Genomic DNA, 21959 nt, shown 5'->3' with positions numbered 1-21959 from the left:
GGGGGAAGAAGAAAAAGATAAATTTATAGCTCTGAAGTAATTAATTAGTAATAATTGCCTAGTAGAGTGTGTAAACAATATTTAAGATTAGCTAGTATGATGACTATGGAATAGATAATTAAGGGTAAAAATCCAGTGTACCGGTAACTGGATCCAGATTCCACTTTTCCCAGCATTTAATTCGCCAGTAATCGCCACCGGGCCATTGTTCATCCATAGTTATTGGCGAAGCTGACAGCAACTTTTATTAAAGTGCCGGAACCCCGCTTGTAAATTTGATCAAGGAGATTCAAGAATAGGGTATGAAAAATCAGTACTAGTACTCTTAAACGTTTAACAACTGGCAGATTTTAGTCATATGTTATAATTGTACTTATGTACCACTTAGTTTCGATGCAATTGAATAATGCATTTGTCCGTCTTCTATTTTTTACTACAAACGTATCTGATTAATTAAGCTTTTTTTGGTCCTGAAATAAAAAGCGCTCATTAATGATATCCCATCTTTGATCCCTTTCATTATTTTCAAAATCATGGGGTCTACCGATGAAACATGAAACGGAAAAAATCTGAAACAATTTTATATTTTTACTCGAAAGATGGATCTAGTTTTTACTTATATTCTACCGTCCACCCAACGTTGCAAAATACATTGGTTGAGTAGCGGTCCAAGAATAGGCTATGGAGTATGACTAAGCAAGTATTTAGGGACTGTTTAGATCGTTAATTCGAGTTTAGATGTGACTTTGTTTGAGAGTTTCTTACTAGAGTAAAAAAGTTAGATGCGACTGTTTATGAGAGTTTTTTACTGTAACAAAACTCGAATTCTAAACTCAAATCAGTGAAATAAACGGGCTTAGAACCTAAAAAGAATGATTTACCATTCACTTTAAGCACAAAACTGATTTATTCCTTGGTATAGCATCAGCTCCATTTAGAATATTATGCGATAGAGTAGTCTAGGCTTGTCCAACTTAATACACACGAGTTATTTTTGCATGTAACGTATGTTACCAGATTTTTTTCTCCTGTTTTTGTTGTTTAATCAATCATATAATGCCACATCAACCCGTGATAAGTACAAAAAAATTAGGTAAAAAAAAGTTCAAATTTTTTACACTATATGACATTATATAATTGGTTAGACACCAAAATTAAATAGAAAATCTGAGTGTGTAATATACACTACTACTGTTTATATTATCACGTTTCTTATTTAGGGCATGCCCTACTTCCACATCTCTTTATCTTTATCATGAACAAGTGGATGACGAATAAAAAGATATTTTTCTCCCTCAATATTCCCTTTCGTTTGTTAATTTCTCACGTTCGATTTAATCAAAGAACCCGTGGCCATGTGAAAGAATCATCTCTGTATATATTCTAACATAATCCCTAACCACGAGCCACGATTCCACTAGTTTTCACATTCCGTGGTGCCACAAAGATGATAACCACTTCCCTATCCCAAACTAAACTCCAGTCCAGTAAATATCCCATGTCTGCCATATGTCCAACTTTTTTTTATCCAGGTTGAAATTTCTGCAACATCACAAAATCTTCTTTCTTTAAACCAAAAATCTCAAAAAAAAAAAAAAAAAAAAAAAAAAAAAAACATGGCGATCAGCACTACTCCACAGCACCGCTCGCTTCTTTACTTCGACAAGAACATGGTCATAGCCTTGTCGGCTTTCCTCTGTTTTGTGATCTTTGCAGTCGCATTGAACTCGATTCTGCGCTGCGCTCTAAGATTGAGTCGGAGATTTTCCTCCGCAGATGATCATCAGCAGATATTCGTCATACGGCCTGCTGACAATGTTATTATGTTCAGAAGCCCGCGGCTAATTGAGCATGGGAAGAATATTGATAGCTGTAGTATAAATAGTAGAGTGGCGAGTCAGATTCCGGAGATGTTGTACGGATCGTTAGAGGAGGGAATGAGGATTCCGGTGACGGAATGCCCGATTTGTCTGGCGGAATTCGAAGGAGGAGAGAGGGTGAGGATTCTTCCTGGATGCAATCATGGGTTTCATGTGGAGTGTATCGACGCTTGGTACGGAATGGGGACGTCCCACTTGTCTTGTCCCATTTGCCGGCGATGCTTAGCACGTTCTTAGTTGGTTATTGATTGAGCAGCTGGAGATATATATATATAGGGAAGGTCTTTAACTGACGGTTACTGTTTATTGGATTGAAACTTTAGATATATAATTATATTTATATATAAAATGTGAATATTTATATATAAAGATATATATGTTAAATTATAACACTACACCACAATAAATATTTCGTAACGGTTAGTTACAGTGTTTTTAAAAAAAACGTTATTACGTCTGTATATAATAGCGTTTAGAAATAATTAGAATATATATATATATATTAAAATTTTATGATATTTTGACATATTTATTTTATATATATTTAAATATATATGTATATACACATCAAAATCATATTAGGCAGGCATTGAAAATTACTTCCCCAAATTTTCAAATTCCCGCTCTCTTATTCTCCCTCTTTATTTTTTGCACTGCTTTTGCTACTCTAATACCCATTCGACAAAAGCTTCCCCCACTGTCATTCTCTCATTTTTCACTCCTCCACGCTGCCTTTTCTTCTTCATTTTTTCACTCCACACTGAAGTGAAACTAGGGTTTCTTCTCTCTACCGCCGCTCCTTCTATTCTCTCCACGGTGACCCTCTCTTTCTCTCAAAAGTCACCCACCCTTGTGGCCTTGCTTCTTCTTCTTCTTCTTTCTTCTCTGTCATCTCTCCTTCAGATTCGGCCTTAGTTCTCCTGTTTAGAATTTTGGAACTTTTTTTTTTTGGAGATGAATTCAATTTGATCTTACCTGGTCCTTTTTTATTGTTGTTTGCTTAGATTATAGGGTTTTGGTTAAATAATGAACGGGAACAGACAAAAATCAAATGAGAAGATCTACTTGATTGATTAAATGTAGAGACTGTGTTAAGCACAATCTTTGTTAATTTGGGAAATAGATTTAGGCATATATAAGTATCAGGAATTATGTGTTGAAGTAATTTCTTTCTCTCTACGTTGTGGATTTTTGTTCAATTATTATTATTTTTTTCTGTTTTCAATTTTTTTTTTTGGACCTAGAATCATAGAATGGCGGCTATAGAAGAAATAGCAGGATGGATGTGCTTTGCAGTGACAAAAATAGAACTTTGACATTGAACAAACTTTCAGTTTGACAAAAATCTCATAGAGGTACCACCAGACTTTTTCATATTTGTTTGCAAGTTTGCTTCCTGTTCCAAAGGAGGTATATATTTAAATGATGAATGACTTTCTTTGATGTTATTGTCTTATTGATCATTATTTCCTTTGTATATTCTACTAGTTACTTCTTTTGGTCACGAATAGGCCTGAGCCGGTATTCACACTGTGCATTTCCTTCCATTCAACCTGATTGATAAGCGCACAGCTCTCACATACATTAACAGTGAAGGAAAAATGGTGTGCAAGCAAAGGTGCACCTGAGCAGGTATGATATTAGCTCCTATTTGGGTATCATTTTTGTTGGATTTATTGGCTTTTTTAAGTGCTAACTACTCATTTTTCCATTTTTTTTTTGTCTCATTTGCAGAGAAGATGGCACAAGTGATGAATAAGTTGAGGCTCTCATTGCCAAAAGCTTGATGAAAGCTTTATATTAGCTCTCAGGTAATTTTAGAGCTAGAACTAGTTTTAATGTCAGCCTATTAAAGTTTTAAGCTATTTATTAAAGTTTTGTTTTTACTCAATTTTTATACTCTGTTTATCCACGGGTCTGAAATCACGAGTTTAATGTGCAAACAATCTTGTTCTTTCGATTTTTGAGTTGTAAAAGCAGCAATATAAGGAGATGAGGTACAAAGCAATTGATCTTTATATTTGGTTTTGTCGTATACCCTGTTTATTTTGTTTCCTAATTAGGGTTAGTCGCCTATACATAATACATATATATGTTTTTTGTTATTTGTTTTCACTTCTAGACTACTTAGCTTTCTGATACATGATGTGAATATATGTTCCAGCATTTTTTTTTTCATGAGCAATTCCAAAGCTTGGTTATTATCTGCGTTTGTCTATAAATCCACTTTTGGTCTTCAAGGCAAGACTTGTCTTCCAATTTGTTGTCTGCCTTGGTAATTCAATGAAATGATGCTTATTATCTGTGTGTTGTATATAATCTGTGTGGTAATTGAATGACATGATGCTTGTTATCTGTATTTTTTTCTTATTAGCAGAAGAGGTTTTTCTTTTCTTCTTAATAAGAATTTTAATGTGTTACAAGATTGTAGCTTTGCACTTCTCATGTTATGGACTGTTTTGTAAGTTCTATTTCTTGCTTCTTTTTAGGGTAAGTTGGATCCTCTTATTTGAAGGCAAGAACAAATAGTAAGAGTTGTTCAAATTTTAGGCATGCGAACCAAAAATAAGCTCTCCTTAATTGGAGAGCCTGGTGTTGGAAAAACAGCAATAGCCGAGGGACTTGCTCAGCGGATTGCAAGTGGTGATGTTCCCGAAACAGTAGAGGGAGAAAAGCATGATTGATTTTGTCTTCACATGAGTAATCAGAGGAAAAGCTGATAACTGCAGTGGGGAAAAAAAGCTTATACTTTTGTTATGGGCACGCCAAACCCAGCGAAACTTGCCAACTTTCCTGAGGTAATTTTGATACACGCAACTATGTTTGATATGATGTGATCGCTACCAATGTAGGAATAGTATGCTAATAATAGAATTACATTCTTGGTAGTGTGACATTTCATTTATGTCTTTGGTGCTCAAACGGTTCTTCTGGTGCTCAAAACTGGCCAGCATTACACCTTGTAATACTGTTTTGTACCTTGCTCAAACTGTTTTGTACCTTTAAACAAGCTGTTATACAAGTTTCTGAATTTCACTTTGCTTGTGAATTGCCTACTTTTTGTTTGAGTTTGGTAACATGATTATTTGAGGATCTCTCTCTCTCTATATATATATATATATATATATTTATATGATTGTGATCTACAATCATATAAACCGAATGCAGTTAGAGTGTGGATGGATGTAGCAAAAAAACCGGACGCTTTTTTATGGAGGCCAACGAGTGAGATGAGTACCAATGAAGAAGCAATTTCAAGTAATGTGGCATGACTTGTTGATAATATTTTAAAGGGGTATGTGGAATCTCTACTAATTGCAAATTTGTTTTAACCAAAACATTATATGATTGTGATAGTAAGTTTTTTTTTCTCTTCGGGTTTAAATGTAGGCAATGAAGACTCATGCTTTCGCCAACTATCTACATACCAATACATGTAAGCCATGCTCTATGTCTTACAAGTTTGACATTAAATTTTTGTCTAGTGCATCATTGAAGTCATGTTTCCTCTAACTCACTGCAAAACATATGTGAATGTGGCTACGTAGTTGTGAATGGTGTAACTAGTCTTTGCTTTATTTATAAGTTAAATAGTGGAAGTTTTAGTTGAGTTTGATTATTGTTTTGATAGTGGATCACTTTCTTACAGGTTACACAGTGGAGATGACTTTTTTGTTGAAGCATTTTGCTAAGATGGAAAGGATTTACTTCACCATTGCACTTATATGTTTTGGATACTTTGATATCTTCAGCTATTCCTCTGTTTTCTTTACTTGTTTTGAATGTTAAGGTTTTAGACATTGTATGAATTATGTTGTAGACGTAATTGTATTGCTAACTTGGTAGATACTGATAACAATTAATATGTTGAATGTTTTTATGTTTTAATTTAAATGTTCCTATTTAGCTATATTACGTATCTCGGAATTACCATTTATTTGAATGAATTCAAAAGGATATCAATAATAATTTTAAAAAGCTACAAGAGTATGAATATAACAAGAAAAAAAAGTTATTAATCTGTATCGTAGTCATGTTAAATAGCTGTAAGAGGTTGAAAATAACTTGTCTTAAATGTTATAATTCCTCAATTCTATAGCGCTTTCCATCATTCTTAAAATGCTATTTTTTCATACGATTTTTAATAGCGCTCGCTGTCTTAGCGCTCCAAAAAATGCTATTACTAGTGATTAATAGCGTTTTTAGTCAGCTATTGATATTGATATTTGTTGTAGTGTAAGAAACGACAATGTATATTAATCCTCAAAACATGTATTTTTTATAACAATTAAGTAAACATATAGTATAAAAATATGTATATTGATTGATTTGTTGTATTTCATGTTAATGAACATAAGTGACAATGTATATAGGGAAATATGCTTTTAGTATCTTGTGTTCTTGATAACATTAAAATGATATCTCAACGTTTTTAAAAACATATTCTTGGTACTCTGAAGTTGATTTTTAAGATGTAAAATGACCTTAGTACTCTTTTACTTAATCAAAATCTAATAAATCTAGAAAAAAAAATCATGAACTTTTTATTTTATTATTTTCCTTTAAATATTTTAATGTCTTAAAATATTTTCATTTTTTTTAAGAAACTAGTAAAAGTAGGCACATGCAATTGCATGAATTTGACTGTTATATTTATTGTCTATTAGAAAAATAATTGTATGATGTAAACAAATACGTTCTAATTAATCGCCATACTCTATTATTTTTCTTAACATTTAGACCGCACAGCTTATTTTGATGAAGTGAGTTTTGTAGATTCGGAAGCCACGTTCAAAATGTAATTCAAATATTATTTAATTTGACCACTTTTTTTAAGCTCTAAGTAAGAGAAAATAATAGATAACAAATAAGTAAAAAGTACAAAAAGTGAAGAACATAGAAGGAAATACAAATTAAATCGTTTTTTTTAAGACTTAAGTAAGAGAAAACAATAGATACAAGTAGATTAAAAATGCAAAAAATAATAACGGCATAAATAGAAACACAAAATTAGTACATAACACATAAATAAAAAGTACAAAAGATAAATAACATAAATGGAATATTGCAGACACAATCCTTACATTTTTTATGAATATTCTATTTTTTATGATTTTCTTTATTTTTCATCTTTAAAAAATATAATAAAATAAAAACGACGTCAAAAAATAATGAAATTTTACAGACACAATCTTTACATTTTTCTAGGCATGTCAGAAAAAAATTACCTCAAAAAATGACAAAAAAAGTTAAACCTATCAAAAAGCCACCGGCCCGCGTAGTGGGGCGCTCAGGGGCCAGCTCAGGGGACGGGATAGGTAAAAAATTTATAGTTTTATTTATTTTTTACATTCTAAATTTAATATATGATTTTTATCAATTAATGCAATAAGCGGCACTATTTTTTGATGAATATTCTATTTTTTTATGATTTTCTTTATTTTTCATCTTTAAAAAATAAAATAAAATAAAAATGACGTCAAAAAATAATGAAATTTTACAGACACGATCCTTATATTTTTCGCCTACTGTAAAACTATAAAAGCTATTATTTTTACTAAGCTCTTTCCCCCTCCATAAACGATTAAGCCTCACACGTTTTTTTTTTTTTTTTTGCTAATCAAGCCTCTCTTTGTTTTGTCTAGAGAAAGAGCTTTTTTTTTTTTTTTTTAATTGGGTTTCACATATTTTTAATATATTTTTTTCTTACAGCCATCTCCCTTGTCTCTCACATCATCCATTGTCTCTCACATATACACGTAGCCACCAATCTCACTCTTCCTTCTCCCTTTTCTCTTCGTTCAACACATGGCCAATAAAAGCTGCCACTTGCAATGTACGGAAGCTAGCACTTGTGAATGCTTGTGCAAGGACATAATGAATCCCGCCCGTCCATTTCCATCGAACGGTTGAAAATCACTTATAAGATAAGTCAGGTAAATAGTTACTGCAGGACTAAAGAACTATATATATATATATATATATGTGTGTCTGTATACATATGCCTTAGTCATATACGTCAACCTCTTTAATAAAAGGTTATGAATCTCATTTTAGGAAAGATGTGAGTGACCCAATATATAGACACATCCCTTAAAATTACATTAGTAAGTTGTGGATATAATATAATTCGAGTTCGAGATACAGCGAGTTTTTTTTTTTTACTTATATTTTGGAAAGTTTGCTTATGGCCATGAAGGATCCAAGCGAAAAAGAGAAAAATATGTGGAGTTGGAAATTCGCATGATGCTGTACAACGATAGACAACATGGTCATAGCCTTGTTGAGCTGCATTGAACTCGATGCTGCGCTGCGCCCTAAGATTAATCGTTTCCTTCGCAGATGATCATCAGCAGATATTCGTCACAAGGCTTGCTGACAGTATTATGTGACGTTTATTTTAAAGATTCTGTATAGTTTAAAATTATAGTTTTTGGTTCTGTTACAGTGTTTTTTCTCTCACTAAAAATTTAAATTTTAATAATTAAAATCATAAATTATGATTTTGAACCCATAAATTAAACATCACCTTATTGCATGCAATGGCTGGCTCGGGCATGGGAAGAATATCGATAATGATTAGTAACAAAGCAGAAAATTTTGTCAGTCGGGAATAATAATTGAAAAATAATCATAATAAAATTATTAGATTAATTTTTAGTATTTAGCGGGGGCTACGTGTATATGAGTATAATAAATTACATTTTTATATATATGCTTTTTTTTAGAAAGAAATAAGTTGAGCTACGGCCATGATAGTGATAGCAATAATATTAGGTTCGGGAGATGGTGTACAGATCATTGGAGGCCGGAATGAGGATTCCGGTGACGGAATGGGCGATTTGTCTGTCGGAATTGGAAGGAGGAGATAGGGTGAGGATTCTTCTGAGATTTAATCACGGGTTTGATGTGGAGTGTATAAATTGACGCATTGGTTGCGGATGGGGGTCCCAGTATCCTCTTGTCCCATAGTAATTAACAGCATCAGAAAGCAGTACTTTATATAAAGGCAATAAACAATTAGATGCTTTGTTAAATGGATTTTCTAGGCTTGATAATCTTGATTGGAAGACCGAAAGACGGATATGGCATTGGTTGGCGGGTGACTTCCTCGGGGTTGACCTGTGACCATTCAGACAAAGTGACGAAGTTGTGAATGGTAACAAGTGTTTCAACTCTGGCAAACTCATTGCCAATGCAAGTGTTAAGCCCTCCACCAAAAGGTACATAAGCATAAGGTGGGATTGGTTTCGATGGATTCTCAAAAAACGTAACGGATCAAACTCTGTTGGGTTGTCAAACACATCTTTGTTCATATGAGTTCCATACGCCACCCAAAACACCTGCATGTATATTTATGTACATATAGGAAAACCCATTTAAGAAAATAAATGAAATATTGACAAGATCATCTCTAATGCAATGCAAATACTAATGTTAAAGTTATATTTGACATTAAAACGTAAAACTAGCATATTTTAACAGTTTTCTTTTCATTTATAATACCAATACATATAGAATGCTAATTAAAATACTATACCTATATTTTTTCATTAACCATTAATTGAATATTGTAACAGTAGATTTTTAATTTTCAAATAATTTAAAATACCAATGTTTAATGATTTAATGAAGAGGTAAATCTACCAACTAATAAAAATCAAATATCAAAATATGAATAATGATATATGTTATACTTAGCGGCATTTGTCAAATTTTAACATAAAATTGTATTATATTAGAGAGTATTTTTGCTACTCAAATATTAAAATTTTACTTTGGCACGTTAATTTGATATTGTATCGAAAATGGTGTAATTATAGGACCACTATCATTGAAACGAATTATTTACCTGCCATCCCTTGTGGATGTCATACCCATCATAGCTTGTATCTTTGAGTGCTCGTCTAAAGGTGCCAAACGCAGGGGGAATCAACCTCATCAACTCATGGCCGGCAACTCGCCACGTGTACTTTATTTTTTGTATCTCACCTGTTAGATCTTCCATTCTTCCCTCCCTCTTTCTTATAAGTCCATGTGCTCTAATTTCGTCATTGGGATTTCACAAGTGAAATATTACAGATAGCTAAAAATGTATAATTGGAGTATTATGTGGCAGACATAGAAAATATTTTAGTAATCTTTTAATCGTTAAATTTTTATTAAATTATGTTAAATAATTATAACTTTTTTAAAATGATTTTAATATAATTTAAATGCTTATGACTGTATCCTACTGATAAGATTATTTTTCATAACCTGAACATACAATTTTTCTACGTGGTAACATGTTTACAAATAGGCACACGTAGGATATGAAAAATAATAATAATTAATTACTAACCTTCACTTGTAAAAATTTCTAGCTCTGACACAGTATGTATATATTGGTAGGTTTTCACTCACCTTCTAGAACTTTCTTGTAGATCACGTGGTCTCTAGAAAGCTTCCATATTATCAAAGCTCATAAGGATTGCAGATGTGTCATGACTGGCTATCATCAATGTGATAAAGTTATCCAATATTAGGTCATCATCAAGTGGCTGTTGAATTTCGTCTCTTGATGCCAACATGCAACACAAGACGTCGTTTGTTGTGGGTGTAAATTTCCCATCTGAGAGTTCTTGTTTTCTCTGCCTCAGGATCGGTAAGATCCGGTAAACAATCCTTGACCTGGCTCTTAGGCCTTTCCAGTAAACCGTGCCTGGAAAATTTATAGGAAGAGACCAAGCTGCTTTGAAGGCTACAGAAAAATCATCAAACAAGACCTTTCTAGTGTACTCATCCTTGATTCCAAAAATAAGGTCACATGCAATTTTGAAGGTAATCTTCTTCATGGCAGGTACTGCTTTTAAAGGATCTCACTTCAATTCCTTAAATTCCTCCGATAATATGTTGTTAACTAACTCATCCATCCTTTTTAAGTAGTTTTGCAGGTTCTCTGGCTTTAAAAAGCTCAACATGGCTTCTTTTACCAGTCTGTACCTGAAGGAAAAAATATATAACCTTTTAATGGTGAAAATTGAGTACCAATTAACTAATTAAACAAACACCAAAACTAATTAAGTTTGGTAATTAGAAAGAAAATGGATAGTAAAGAAATGCATATAACATAGGTGGGTACTAAAATGGAGAGCGCAAAGGACATTTTTCTTATTGTGTTTGCTACTGTTGATTCTCTCTTTTGATCCCTCCTTATTGGAAGTGATTAAAATTGTGGCTTTTTTGAAGGATTTGAATCCATCATCTAATTCATTTCCTCCTCTTTTCTCTACTACCAAACCGTCATAATTCTCCTTTCAGCTCAAACGACCCTCACCTCTCTCTCCAATGGAGGATTATTTTCTATTGAAGGACATAGTTATGTATTTCAATTATTGAATTGGTGCACACTTGCATAATTTATAAGAATTATAAAGTGGGGGACAATTAAAAATAATGGAAAAATTGAACCTGTAAAGCTCAAATGGGACAGATGCCCCCATTCACTAAGCGGCGACTCATAGCATTTCTCTCACTTCTCTCACTCTTCTCTCCTACCAAACAAGCTCTATATGTTCAATGATCTTAAACCAGCGGGACTTAATTTTTAGAAATTAGCATATAGAAATGGATAGAACTTTGCCTAATAATATGTGAATTGTTAAAGCTAGGCCATGCGACAAATGGTATTGCGCCAATTGATTAAGTTTTACTCTATGATCTATGCAAATTAATTTGTATTGCATAAAGTTAATAATTTTGTTATCTTGATCCCGTGAGTTCGAATATATTTTGCTTTCCAGCAATAGTTTGAAAAGTCATAGGTTGCTTGGCGGCCAAAACATCAGCACCAAATACAAATTTATTACCAGCTTGACCGGTAATAACCACAGTTGGTGAACCCATCAAGGAGGTTTTGAAAACTTGCCCATGTTTTGATATTCTTTCTTCTAGCCATTGGTGGCTTTTTTTTTTCATTTTTTGAGCTTCAGAAAGCTAAATATTGTCTCGCCGACTAAATAATAATAATGATTATGATGATGATAAACCTCCGTACCGTTTAATTAGACTTTGGAGCTTTATATTTGATGAAAAATGCTGACATAATGTATATATAATTATCAGCGTCAATTAAGTTCAATCAGTGAATGTCAACATATGTACTGCTGATATACATCTTGGCTTAAGACATAATATTAACGGTGATATATACATACATACAGATCACATACATACCATATATATATATATATATTTATGTTTTGCTGGTTATATATATATATATATATATTAACCAAGGAAAGAATCTTTTTAATCACTAACGCCCAACACTTTTTATCCGAGTATCGACTTGCTAGTTGTCATTTGCATCACCAACTGCCATGTTGGTCAGCATCCCAACAAAAGCAAAACAAGTTGTCGTAATTAACTGAGTTTTAAACATAAATTGTCAAAATACTATTATGTTTCTTATTCATTATATTTTCTTCTCGTCGTTTTCTATAGCCTTCATTGTCTCATACTTCTCAGTAATGATTCTCAAGTTTCCTTGCCGGCAATGGTTGACTTCAGTTTCTCTACATATAAGTCACAGTACTACATGCCTTAACAATCAAGCGTTCCGCAATGTATTTCGTAGCAGCAATTTTGATCACTTTGATTTCAGCTTTCTTACTTAAAAAATTGCTCTCCAAGGATCAGAACAAGAATCTCCCTTGAGGGTCACTAGGATATCCTTTAGTCGGCGAGACAATATTTAGCTTTCTGAAGCTCAAAAGGATGAAAAAAAAGCCACCAATGGCTAGAAGAAAGAACATCATAATCTGGGCAAGTTTTCAAAACTTCTTTGATGGGTTCACCAACTCATGTCGTTATCACCGGTCAAGCTGGTAACAAATTTGTTCTTGCTGCTGAAGATGATGTTTTGGCTGCCAAACAACCTCTGAACCTTCAAGCTACTGGGGGAAAGCAAAGTATATTTGGACTCACAAGATCAAATGCACACGTTAATTTGCATAGGTTATATATTAAAACTAAATCAATTGGCGCAATAGCTTTAACCTTTTTCATGCAAAGATCTACAAAATTCTATATGATAATCTCTAAAAATTAACCACCGAAAAAAAAAACCACCGGATAATATATAGAACTTGTTTGGTAGGAGGGAAAAGTGAGAGTATGGAGAGTGATAGTGATGAATGAGGGCATGTGACCTATTTAAATTTTAAAAATTTTATTTTTAATCTTTATTTTTAACAAAATTTTAATTATACACCACTTTATAAGAAAAATTATAGATGTGTACTCCAATCCAATAATTAAAATATATAGGGTGCGTTATTGGTTTCAAAACATTTTTGTTTTTTGTATGAAAATGAAAACGAAAATGTTTTTATTTTCATTTTGGAATCATTTCTGAAAATGCGTTTGATAGTTTTATTCTGAGATTGTTTTCAGTTTAAAAAAAACTGAAATTGTGTTTGGTGGTTTAATTTTTAAAAATGTTTTCATTACTTTAAATCAGAAAAATTACCATCCTAAAATATGAATAGAATTGCAAATTTTGAGTTTTTCTATATATATACCAGAAAATTTACCATCCTAAAGCATTAACATATGTAAATTTTGAGGCTTTTTTTTAAATACTGGATTGGTTTCTGGGTTGGTTCTGGAGACCGTTGAATTCGGAAGAAGACCACAATTTTAGTTTGTATTAGAGGGAAAGCTGCACATTTGGAAATAAACCCAGAAAGTTGCTGATTAACTGAGACATTTAATAAAATAGAAAAATAATGGGGATTATATATATATATATATATACAAATACAGTATATACATACACATCAATCGAAAAATTACAGAGCAACAAAAAACCAAAAAAGAAAAAACCAGAGAGAATAAAAACAGGCAAGAGATCGGCCACTTTCAATTTCCAATCTCCACATTTCACGAATAGAAATCGAGCTTCAAACTTCAAACTCACCACAGTCTCATCCGATGCTTCAAAATCTCAAACTACTCCGATCAACAACCCCGAAATCAAAAGCAAAACAGAGAATAAAAAAAAACATTACCGTTTGGCAAGCCGGAAAAGGAGCGAGAAAATCACGGCACTGGAGAATTGAGCTGAATCTGGAGGTGGTGAAGGAAGAAGCCTCGCTATCGAAGACACTTTCTCAATCGCCGTAAGAGTCTGGGGGGAAATAATAATCGAAAGAGTCGGAGAAGAGAGAGAGGGAGGAGAGAGAAAGCGAGAGTGAGAGAAAGAGGACAAGTCAGTGGAGGAGAGAGGAGATTTCCAGATCTTCCGGTGAACGACCACCGTCTGCGGAGTTGAGTCAGTGAAGATGCCGATGAAGACAAAGAGGCCGAGATTGGTGTGGTATGGGGAAAAAGTGAGGAGAAAATGAAAATGAAAAAACGAAAATGACTACAATTCGTTTTCAAAAACCGTGCAATTTTATGAGAAAGACCAAAAACGTTTTCAGTTCTGTTTTTTATTAAATGGGGCTCCAAACACAATTTTCAAACCATTTTCAGTTTTTACTCATCGAAAAACATGAAAAATGAAAATGAAAACAGAATCAAATGGGGCCATAACTAAGTCCTTAGTCAATAGAAAATTATCTGCAACTTTTTTCAGTGTCTCACTAAAAGTTTTCGGTTATGGCAATGGAGAGAGGTGAGTGGATTAGTAGAATGGTTGAGACTTATGACTGTTTGGTAGTAGAGAAAAGAGGCTGGAGTGGATTGGGTTAGCGATTCAAATCCTTCGAAGAACCACAATTTTAATCAAACCATAATATGAAGAGATTGAAGGATCCACATACCAAACACAATAAGAGAAATTGGTTTAATTTTCCTCTCCATTTTAGTACTCAACTATGTTTGTTATATGCATTTCTTTCCTTTCTAGTTTCTTTCTTACCAAACTCTAGTCTTTGTGTTTATTTAATTAGTTTGGTACTAAATTTAAAAGGTCATATTTTATTCTTTTTAAGGTATAGACTTGTAAAGGGAGCCATGTTAAGCTTCTTAAAGCCAGATCAGAACCTTCAAAAAAAAAAAAAAAAAAAAAAAAAAAAAAAAAAAAAAAAAAAGGGATGGATTAGTTAACAACATGTTATCGGACGAAATTAAGGAATTAAAGGGACGTCCTTTAAAAGCAGTCACTACTACCATGAAGAAGATTACCTTTAATATTGCATTTGACCTTATTTTTGGAATTAAGGATGAGTACACTAGAATAGTCTTGATTGATGATATTTCTGTAGCCTTCGAAGCAGTATGTTCTCTTCCCATAAAATTTTCAGGCACAATTTACTGGAAAGGCCAAAGAGCCAGGTCAAGAACTGTTGATCGGATCTTACCAATTATTCTGAAGCAGAGAAAGAAGGAACACTCAGAAGGGAAATTGAAACCAACAAACCACGTGTTGTGCTGCATGTTGGCATTTAAGAGACGAAAAAACCACTTGATGAGGATCTAATCTTGGATAACTATGTCACGTTGATGATATTAGCTAGTCACGACACATCTGCAATCCTCATGAGCTTGATTATATGGAAGCTTTCAAGAGACCCCGAGGTCTACAAGAAAGTTCTAGATGGTAAGTAAAAACCTACCAATAAGCCCACCTGTACTAAATATGTTAATTACTATGGAAAGTTTGTATATTAGGATGCGAAAAATAGCTTTACCGATAGGGTACAATTTTGAATAGTTAATTAATGATGTTAGAATCATATTAAATAGAAAACATTAATAATAATTTAGTAGATTTAATGAAAATTTAATAGTTTACAAAATATATCCCACTAATAATGTATATTTGATGCCTACCACGTAATTATCCTATATTATACTCTGTGTACCTATGTTTTAATTGACTTTTGATCCCTATTAATGACGAAGTTAGAGCACATGGACATTATAAGCAAGAGGGAGAGAAGAAGGGAAGATCTAATAACATGGGGTGAGCTACAAAGAATGAAGTACACGTGGCGAGTTTCCCAAGAGTTGATGAGGCTGATTCCTCCTGCGTTTGGCAGCTTAATTTAGAAAAGCGCTCAAAGATACAAGCTATGGTGGGTATGACATTCTCAAGGGATGGCAGGTAATTAGTAATATTCCCCACAGACTACAGAGTTCGATATTCTCGGACATGTTTTCTTCGCAAGCTAAAGTGAAAAGAAGGGTTGTCGCTATTTGACATGTGTCAAAATGTAAAGGGTTTTTTTAGGATTTTTCACCATTTCATATTTTGTATTTATATTTATTAAAAAAAGTATGTTTTCTATTATGTTAATCTATATTTTTGTTAGGCTAACAATTTGGACCCCATGAATTAAGGGGAAATAAGACGAGAGAAAATGAGATATTTAGGTAATATGATATGGTTTTTAAGATTGAATTGACTTTTATCATGGATACTAAAACTATTATAAAATATATCACAATAATATCATTTAAGTTTTATATATTGAGCAAAATTATACTTATATTTTTGTGTATTTCATTTAATATATTTAAATTATATGAGAGTTTTGTGATTATATATATATTTGTGATTTTAATGGGCTTTATGATTTTTAAGTATCATTAGTTATGGCATTCTCTACAATAGTTTATGTCTGTTGGCATATGTCAATCTAAACTTAAAGCATGTAGTGTTCCTATAAAATGTCCAAAGTACATGATTTATTATGATTTTATACAGACTTATTATTTTTATTATTTTAAATAATCAGGTGCCAATCCATCGTGGCCTTTAGTTTTCTTTTTATTAAGAGAAAATATAGGATATACTATATTTTATAGGTAATTTTGAAGCAAATACATAATTTATTAAACTTGATAAATTATAGCGTTTCGCTAATTTTAAATAGTTTGTTTCCTGAATTTACCCTTTAACTACAAGATTTTTTCTTCTTATTTTTTGTCTTCTCATTCTCTCTCTCTACTCTCGCGACTTCTCTCTCTCTCCCCTTCTTCCGTTCCGTGACTTTCTCTCTCCTTCTTCTCCATGACTCTCTTCTTCTTCCCTTTTGCGGCTCTCTCTTTCTTCTCTGCGACTCTCTCTCTATCCGCCGCGACTCTTCGTGATGGCTATGGTTTTCAGATAGGAGATCGCGATCTTCGATCGTCATTGGACAAATCGCCGCCTCGTGTTACAGCTCGCGATAGTTTTGTCGGGAGCCAGATCACTGCCTTCGTAAACTAGACCAGCTTTGATGTCGCCTCTCTCTCACCTCGCGACCAAAAGTCGTCGTCTCTATCGCTTCTCTCTCTCCAGATTGATTAGATCGTGGCAAGGCCGCACAGCGAAGGCCTCCAGATTCGTCACCAGCCGTGGTTTTGCTTCGCCGCGCGAGGATCGGAGTCTGTCCCTGTTCTTTGAGATAGATTTTCATCTAATGTTGTGACTATTATAGATTTGATCAGTTTGTGATTCTTGATCTGAGATTGTGATTTTGTGTGGATATGAGTTTTTAATTTTTGTAGTTTCAAAAATTTTTGTTTGTATTTGGTTACGCCTGGAGATGTATAAAAGAAAATCTAATATACGAGAATTTGTAAATTTTTTTTTTTTGTATTTTTTGAGATCTTAAATTTTGATAGATTTGTTTGTATTTTTTATGTTATTTCATATGATTTTAGACCTTGTTCGCTTTACAGATTTAAATTTTTAATTCGAGTTGAGATGTGACATTTTTTTAGAGTTTTTAACTGTAGTAAAAAAAGTTAGATGTAACATTTTTTAAGAGTTTTTAATTGTAAAAATATAAAACTAAAAACTCGAATCGGTGAAATAAACGAGACCTTAGTTGTCTTTCCCTTGTGATTTGATTTTCGATAAATACCGTACTTTCATGTAATATTGTATTTCCAAGTAAATATGACATTTACCCGTCACTAGTAGATGAATTTCAGAGTAATTTCGATTATTACCGGTCATCGGTATAGGCAATTAGATTTTTAGATAAATATAATTATTTGGATAATTATATAATATTTTATGTAAATACGATATTACTGGAGAAATATAGTATTTACTAGTCATCGATACAGGTGGTCCAATTTTTGAGTAAATACAGGTAAATATGACATTTACTGGTCGTTGGCGCAGAAAGTCAAATTTCTGAGTTAATATGGTATTTTTAAATAAATACGGTATTTTGAGTAATTATTCTAGTTATGAGTAAATAGTGTATTTACCAGTCACTAGCACTGACAGTCAAACTTTCGGATAAACGTGACATTTTCAGATAAATACGATATGTCTTGGTAAATATGGTATTTACTGGTCGACGACATTGACAGCATACTTCCGAATAAATATGGCATTTACTGGCCGCCAACGTCAGTGCCAGTCGGAGTTTTGGATAAAAACGGTATTTGCCAGTCATGGTGGGTTTGACCAAAGGGAGGGAAGGAGAGAGGTGTGGAAAGAAAAAAGAATTGGGGGGTATTTTTGTGTTTTTAATAATGCTAAAAGCTAAGCTTTTAAATTATGCTATAATTTTTACCTATTTTAAAAATTATGCTATAATTTACCAAGTACCTTGTCACATATGGTATTTCACTTATTCTCTCTTTTATTAATTGAATGATAATTATTTATAATTTAATAAAATGGCGTAAATAATATTTTTTACTATATGAAGTGGTGTTTTTGATTTTTTTTCATGAGACAAATACAACTTAGAGTGTATGAATTTTGGTTTTTACTGTTATATTTCATTAATATCCTTTTAATTAAATAATTACATTAGTCAAAAGGATACTAATAAAGAGTAAGCCGTAAAAATCTAGACATAATGCTATTTAAGAATAAGTTCAATAATTTTCTCATGAATTAATGAGTTTTCCTTTTGTAGGGTTGCAGGTAATGTAAATAAATTACCTATAAAGTGAACATGAATAGGTTAATTCAACAATTTGTATCGAAAATAGATCTTCCCATAAGTGCTAAAGGGGTAATTCTGGATCAAGTATTGATCTAAGATAATACAAATTTATATTTATAATTCTGAGTACATCTAAAATTCAAGCTATGCTTTTGATAAACTTAAAAGGTAAGACATAAAAAAGTAAATATTCCAAATGTAAATACGTACACAACAAATGAAACATTTAAGCCTATCTTATATGGTCAGTTGCATCCAGGAGTCGGCATCCCTGAAGCTCAGGCGATTTTGTTGTTTGTCGAACAGAGATAGTGGAGAGGTTCTTTATGTGGGCTAGCGGTGTGTCGATGCTCATAGTTCTTTTTTCTTTGGTGACTTTGGTCTCTTGGGGCGGTGGATCTGTGAAGGTGGCATTCTCCCTAGCTAGTCAGCGGAGGTGGGCAACGAATTGTGGTTCTCTCGCATCAGAGGCCCGATTTCTTTCCAGATCTCCTTTGCTTTGCCAATAGTGTTGCGACTTCCTCGTGCATTTTTAGTGGTGGTCGACATGTCACCATAATTTTCTTCGTTGTCATTTGGGTTTTACAGGTTTGTTTTAAGTTCTGTGTTTGTCAAATAAAAATAATGATATTTTGATCATTTAGTTTTAGTGTGTTTTCGATGTTTTATTGGTATTTTGTTGTAATAGTGGGAGTGGTCTCCCCACCTTTCCAGTCTTTGTTTTGTTCTCTACTATGGAGTCTATGTAGTGACTTTTGTGCTACATTGTTATGGCTCTCAATCGATCAAAAGTTTTATCGATTGTAGGGTTTTGGTCAAAAAGAGCTTTATGTGAGCTCGTTCTTAATGTATCGAGGTACTTCTTGTTTTCAGACTTTTGATATACATTTTACCCGCCGAGTATAATTAGGTTGTACCAATGAAACCGGTCTCAGTTGAAAATTATGCCTTATATGATCATTCATGTCGTACTATTTTAATTAGTAAATGAAATTTTCTTTTTAAAAAAATATATTATATAGTCAGTTTTTTATTATACTAATATTTGAAAGGTTTGTATACTAATTAACGAGACATTAACAATATATATTTGTTTACTAAATAGTTAGATACAATGACAAACTTACACGAAAAACATAGTAAACGACCACTTGTATTTTAGATGTTGCATATTAAAATATTTCATTCTTTGGGTTGTCCTTTACAATATTTTTCTCATATGTTCTTATAAAATATTTTTTAGGTAGTTCTCTAAAATATTATTTTCTCAAACACGATGGAATATTTAAGTGGTACGTACAAAACGTATGTTTTTAGTTTTCGAATAAGTCTAACTTCTTTACAGATGAGAAGCCTACAATAGCGATCGAATCGGGGTATGTAACTCCTCTTTTTATTTTTTATTTTTTTAATTTCAAAGTTGTGAATATGTTTAGTTATTTTCACTATTGTTATAAAAAGTCTATGATATTCTTTGTTTAATTTGAAAAACAAGTGTAGATTTGCACATTTATTAATATTTGCTTCTCCATATTTTGGGAATGCAAATGCTATACAATCACAGTTCAACTCACATTTTAAATTCGAATTAGCATACTTATTTTTATAATCATCGTAATGATAAAAAAAATAATTCCTTGCAGTAAGAACATTAATAACTATACTTACTAATTTTAAATTAAATTTTTATTAAAAAAAGTACAATATATAGGAGAAAAAGAAAAAGAAATATTTCACCACAAAATGTACGGTCGAATCCCCACTTTCAGAATCAAGATAAAGACCGGTATTATTTGAAAAATAATAAACAAAATAAAATAGCAAGCGTTCTTGTTTCATCCGAAGGGTACATGAGTAATTATACACTACCATCGACGGATGGCCCTTGCTTTTTTATGTTTTATTTTTTAATATAGTAATCTTAATTTTAATATAATAAATGTGTATAAATTAAATTTAATCCCTCTTAAATTAATAATTCTTTATATTTCATTAAGTTAATCATGTGTTATATATAAATAAAAATTATTACATATATATTAGTATAATTTTAATTTTTGATTAAAAAATGACCATTTATATTTATAAATAAATCATGATTCCGTCATTGTACACTACTTTCTTACTCTCTCCGGACTGTGAAGACGAACTTGACCGAGTTTCAACTATTCAAAACGGTGAGCGCAACGGTGCCGTATCCGGTATTCAACTCGTCAGAAACGGAAAGAACAATACAGTGTCATTTAGACATCGTTCACTTCGCAGATTCAAGTTTTTAATTCGAGCTGAGATGTGATATTTTTTTAGAGTTTTTTATTATAATAAAAACAGTTAAATGTGACATTTTTTTGAGAATTTTTTACTATAAAAATTTAAAATTAAAAACTCAAATTAGTGAAATGAATAAGACTTTAATAGTCTACATACTACGTAGTAGTCAACACTTTACACTTTATGGTGGGCTGATGCACTGTACGTAGGAGTTAGAAGTACCTTGAAAACGGTGAAGAGGATAGACTGTTTTTCTATTTCAGTTACTTCACGTGGACTTGACACCTGGCAAGATCTCATTTATCATTAACGTACGCAGGAGGTGTCACTTTTAATTCCCTCTTCTTTTTTCTTTTTTTTTTTCTTTTTCTATTCTCTATTTAGGGGATTTTTTGTTTTTCTTTTATTTTATTTATGAGTTATTATGGAAAGTTAGGAAGAAATTATCTTTCGTTCAAAAATTAAAAGGAAAAAAGATTACATGCCGTTGTTTAGTATACAGGGGTACATGTAGAACTTTTACTTTTAAAGGGAAATATTTATATTTTTATACTCTATAGTTTAAGTTTATTTAAAATTTATACTTTAAATTTTTTATCTCATTAAATATATACCTTTAAATTAAATTTAACATATAAATCTATACATTATCTTAATTAATAATTGATTTTGATCTTTAAAATGATCAAACTATCTTTAAGAAAGACGAAAAAACTAAAACTTTATAATATTACAAAAAATAAAAAATTAAATACACAAAAAAACTCATTTCAATGGTATTTTGCATATTTTTCAGGTCAAAATTGTAAGTATACAGTTTGTTTTTTCTTTTTTCTTTTTTTATTCAATAATACTTTAGGTATTTTTAAGGTTAAAATCGATGGTTGATTATGAAAAGATATAAATTTATGTATTA

At 32.1% G+C, this 21959-nt stretch overlaps 1 protein-coding gene, 1 long non-coding RNA gene and 2 pseudogenes across 2 annotated transcripts; 3 read left to right on the top strand and 1 right to left on the bottom strand.

Moving 5' to 3' along the window:
* Nucleotides 1–1616: 1616 nt before the first annotated feature.
* On the top strand, nt 1617–2117 carry LOC21393953 (RING-H2 finger protein ATL72). The gene has a single exon (XM_010110169.1). The coding sequence runs from the start codon at nt 1617–1619 to the stop codon at nt 2115–2117; it is 501 nt and encodes a 166-aa protein (XP_010108471.1).
* A 1012-nt stretch (nt 2118–3129) lies between these two features.
* Nucleotides 3130–5304, top strand: LOC112093938. Its single transcript, XR_002903276.1, has 6 exons — nt 3130–3235; nt 3369–3512; nt 3615–3691; nt 4370–4678; nt 5049–5175; nt 5271–5304. It is a non-coding gene; the product is annotated as an uncharacterized LOC112093938 (long non-coding RNA).
* Nucleotides 5305–8912: 3608 nt separating this feature from the next.
* On the bottom strand, nt 8913–11843 carry LOC21393951 (annotated as a pseudogene).
* A 645-nt stretch (nt 11844–12488) lies between these two features.
* Nucleotides 12489–16074, top strand: LOC21393949 (annotated as a pseudogene).
* Nucleotides 16075–21959: the final 5885 nt, after the last annotated feature.

This window comes from Morus notabilis, unplaced genomic scaffold, assembly GCF_000414095.1.
Source record: "Morus notabilis unplaced genomic scaffold, ASM41409v2 Scaffold695, whole genome shotgun sequence".
NCBI classification, from domain to species: Eukaryota; Viridiplantae; Streptophyta; class Magnoliopsida; order Rosales; family Moraceae; genus Morus; species Morus notabilis.
This window is presented reverse-complemented; position numbering and strand designations above follow the sequence as displayed.

What these genes read in the sequence shown, in the direction of transcription:
- LOC21393953 (XM_010110169.1), top strand. Translation starts at nt 1,617, where the DNA reads ATGGCGATCAGCACTACTCCACAGCACCGCTCGCTTCTTTACTTCGAC.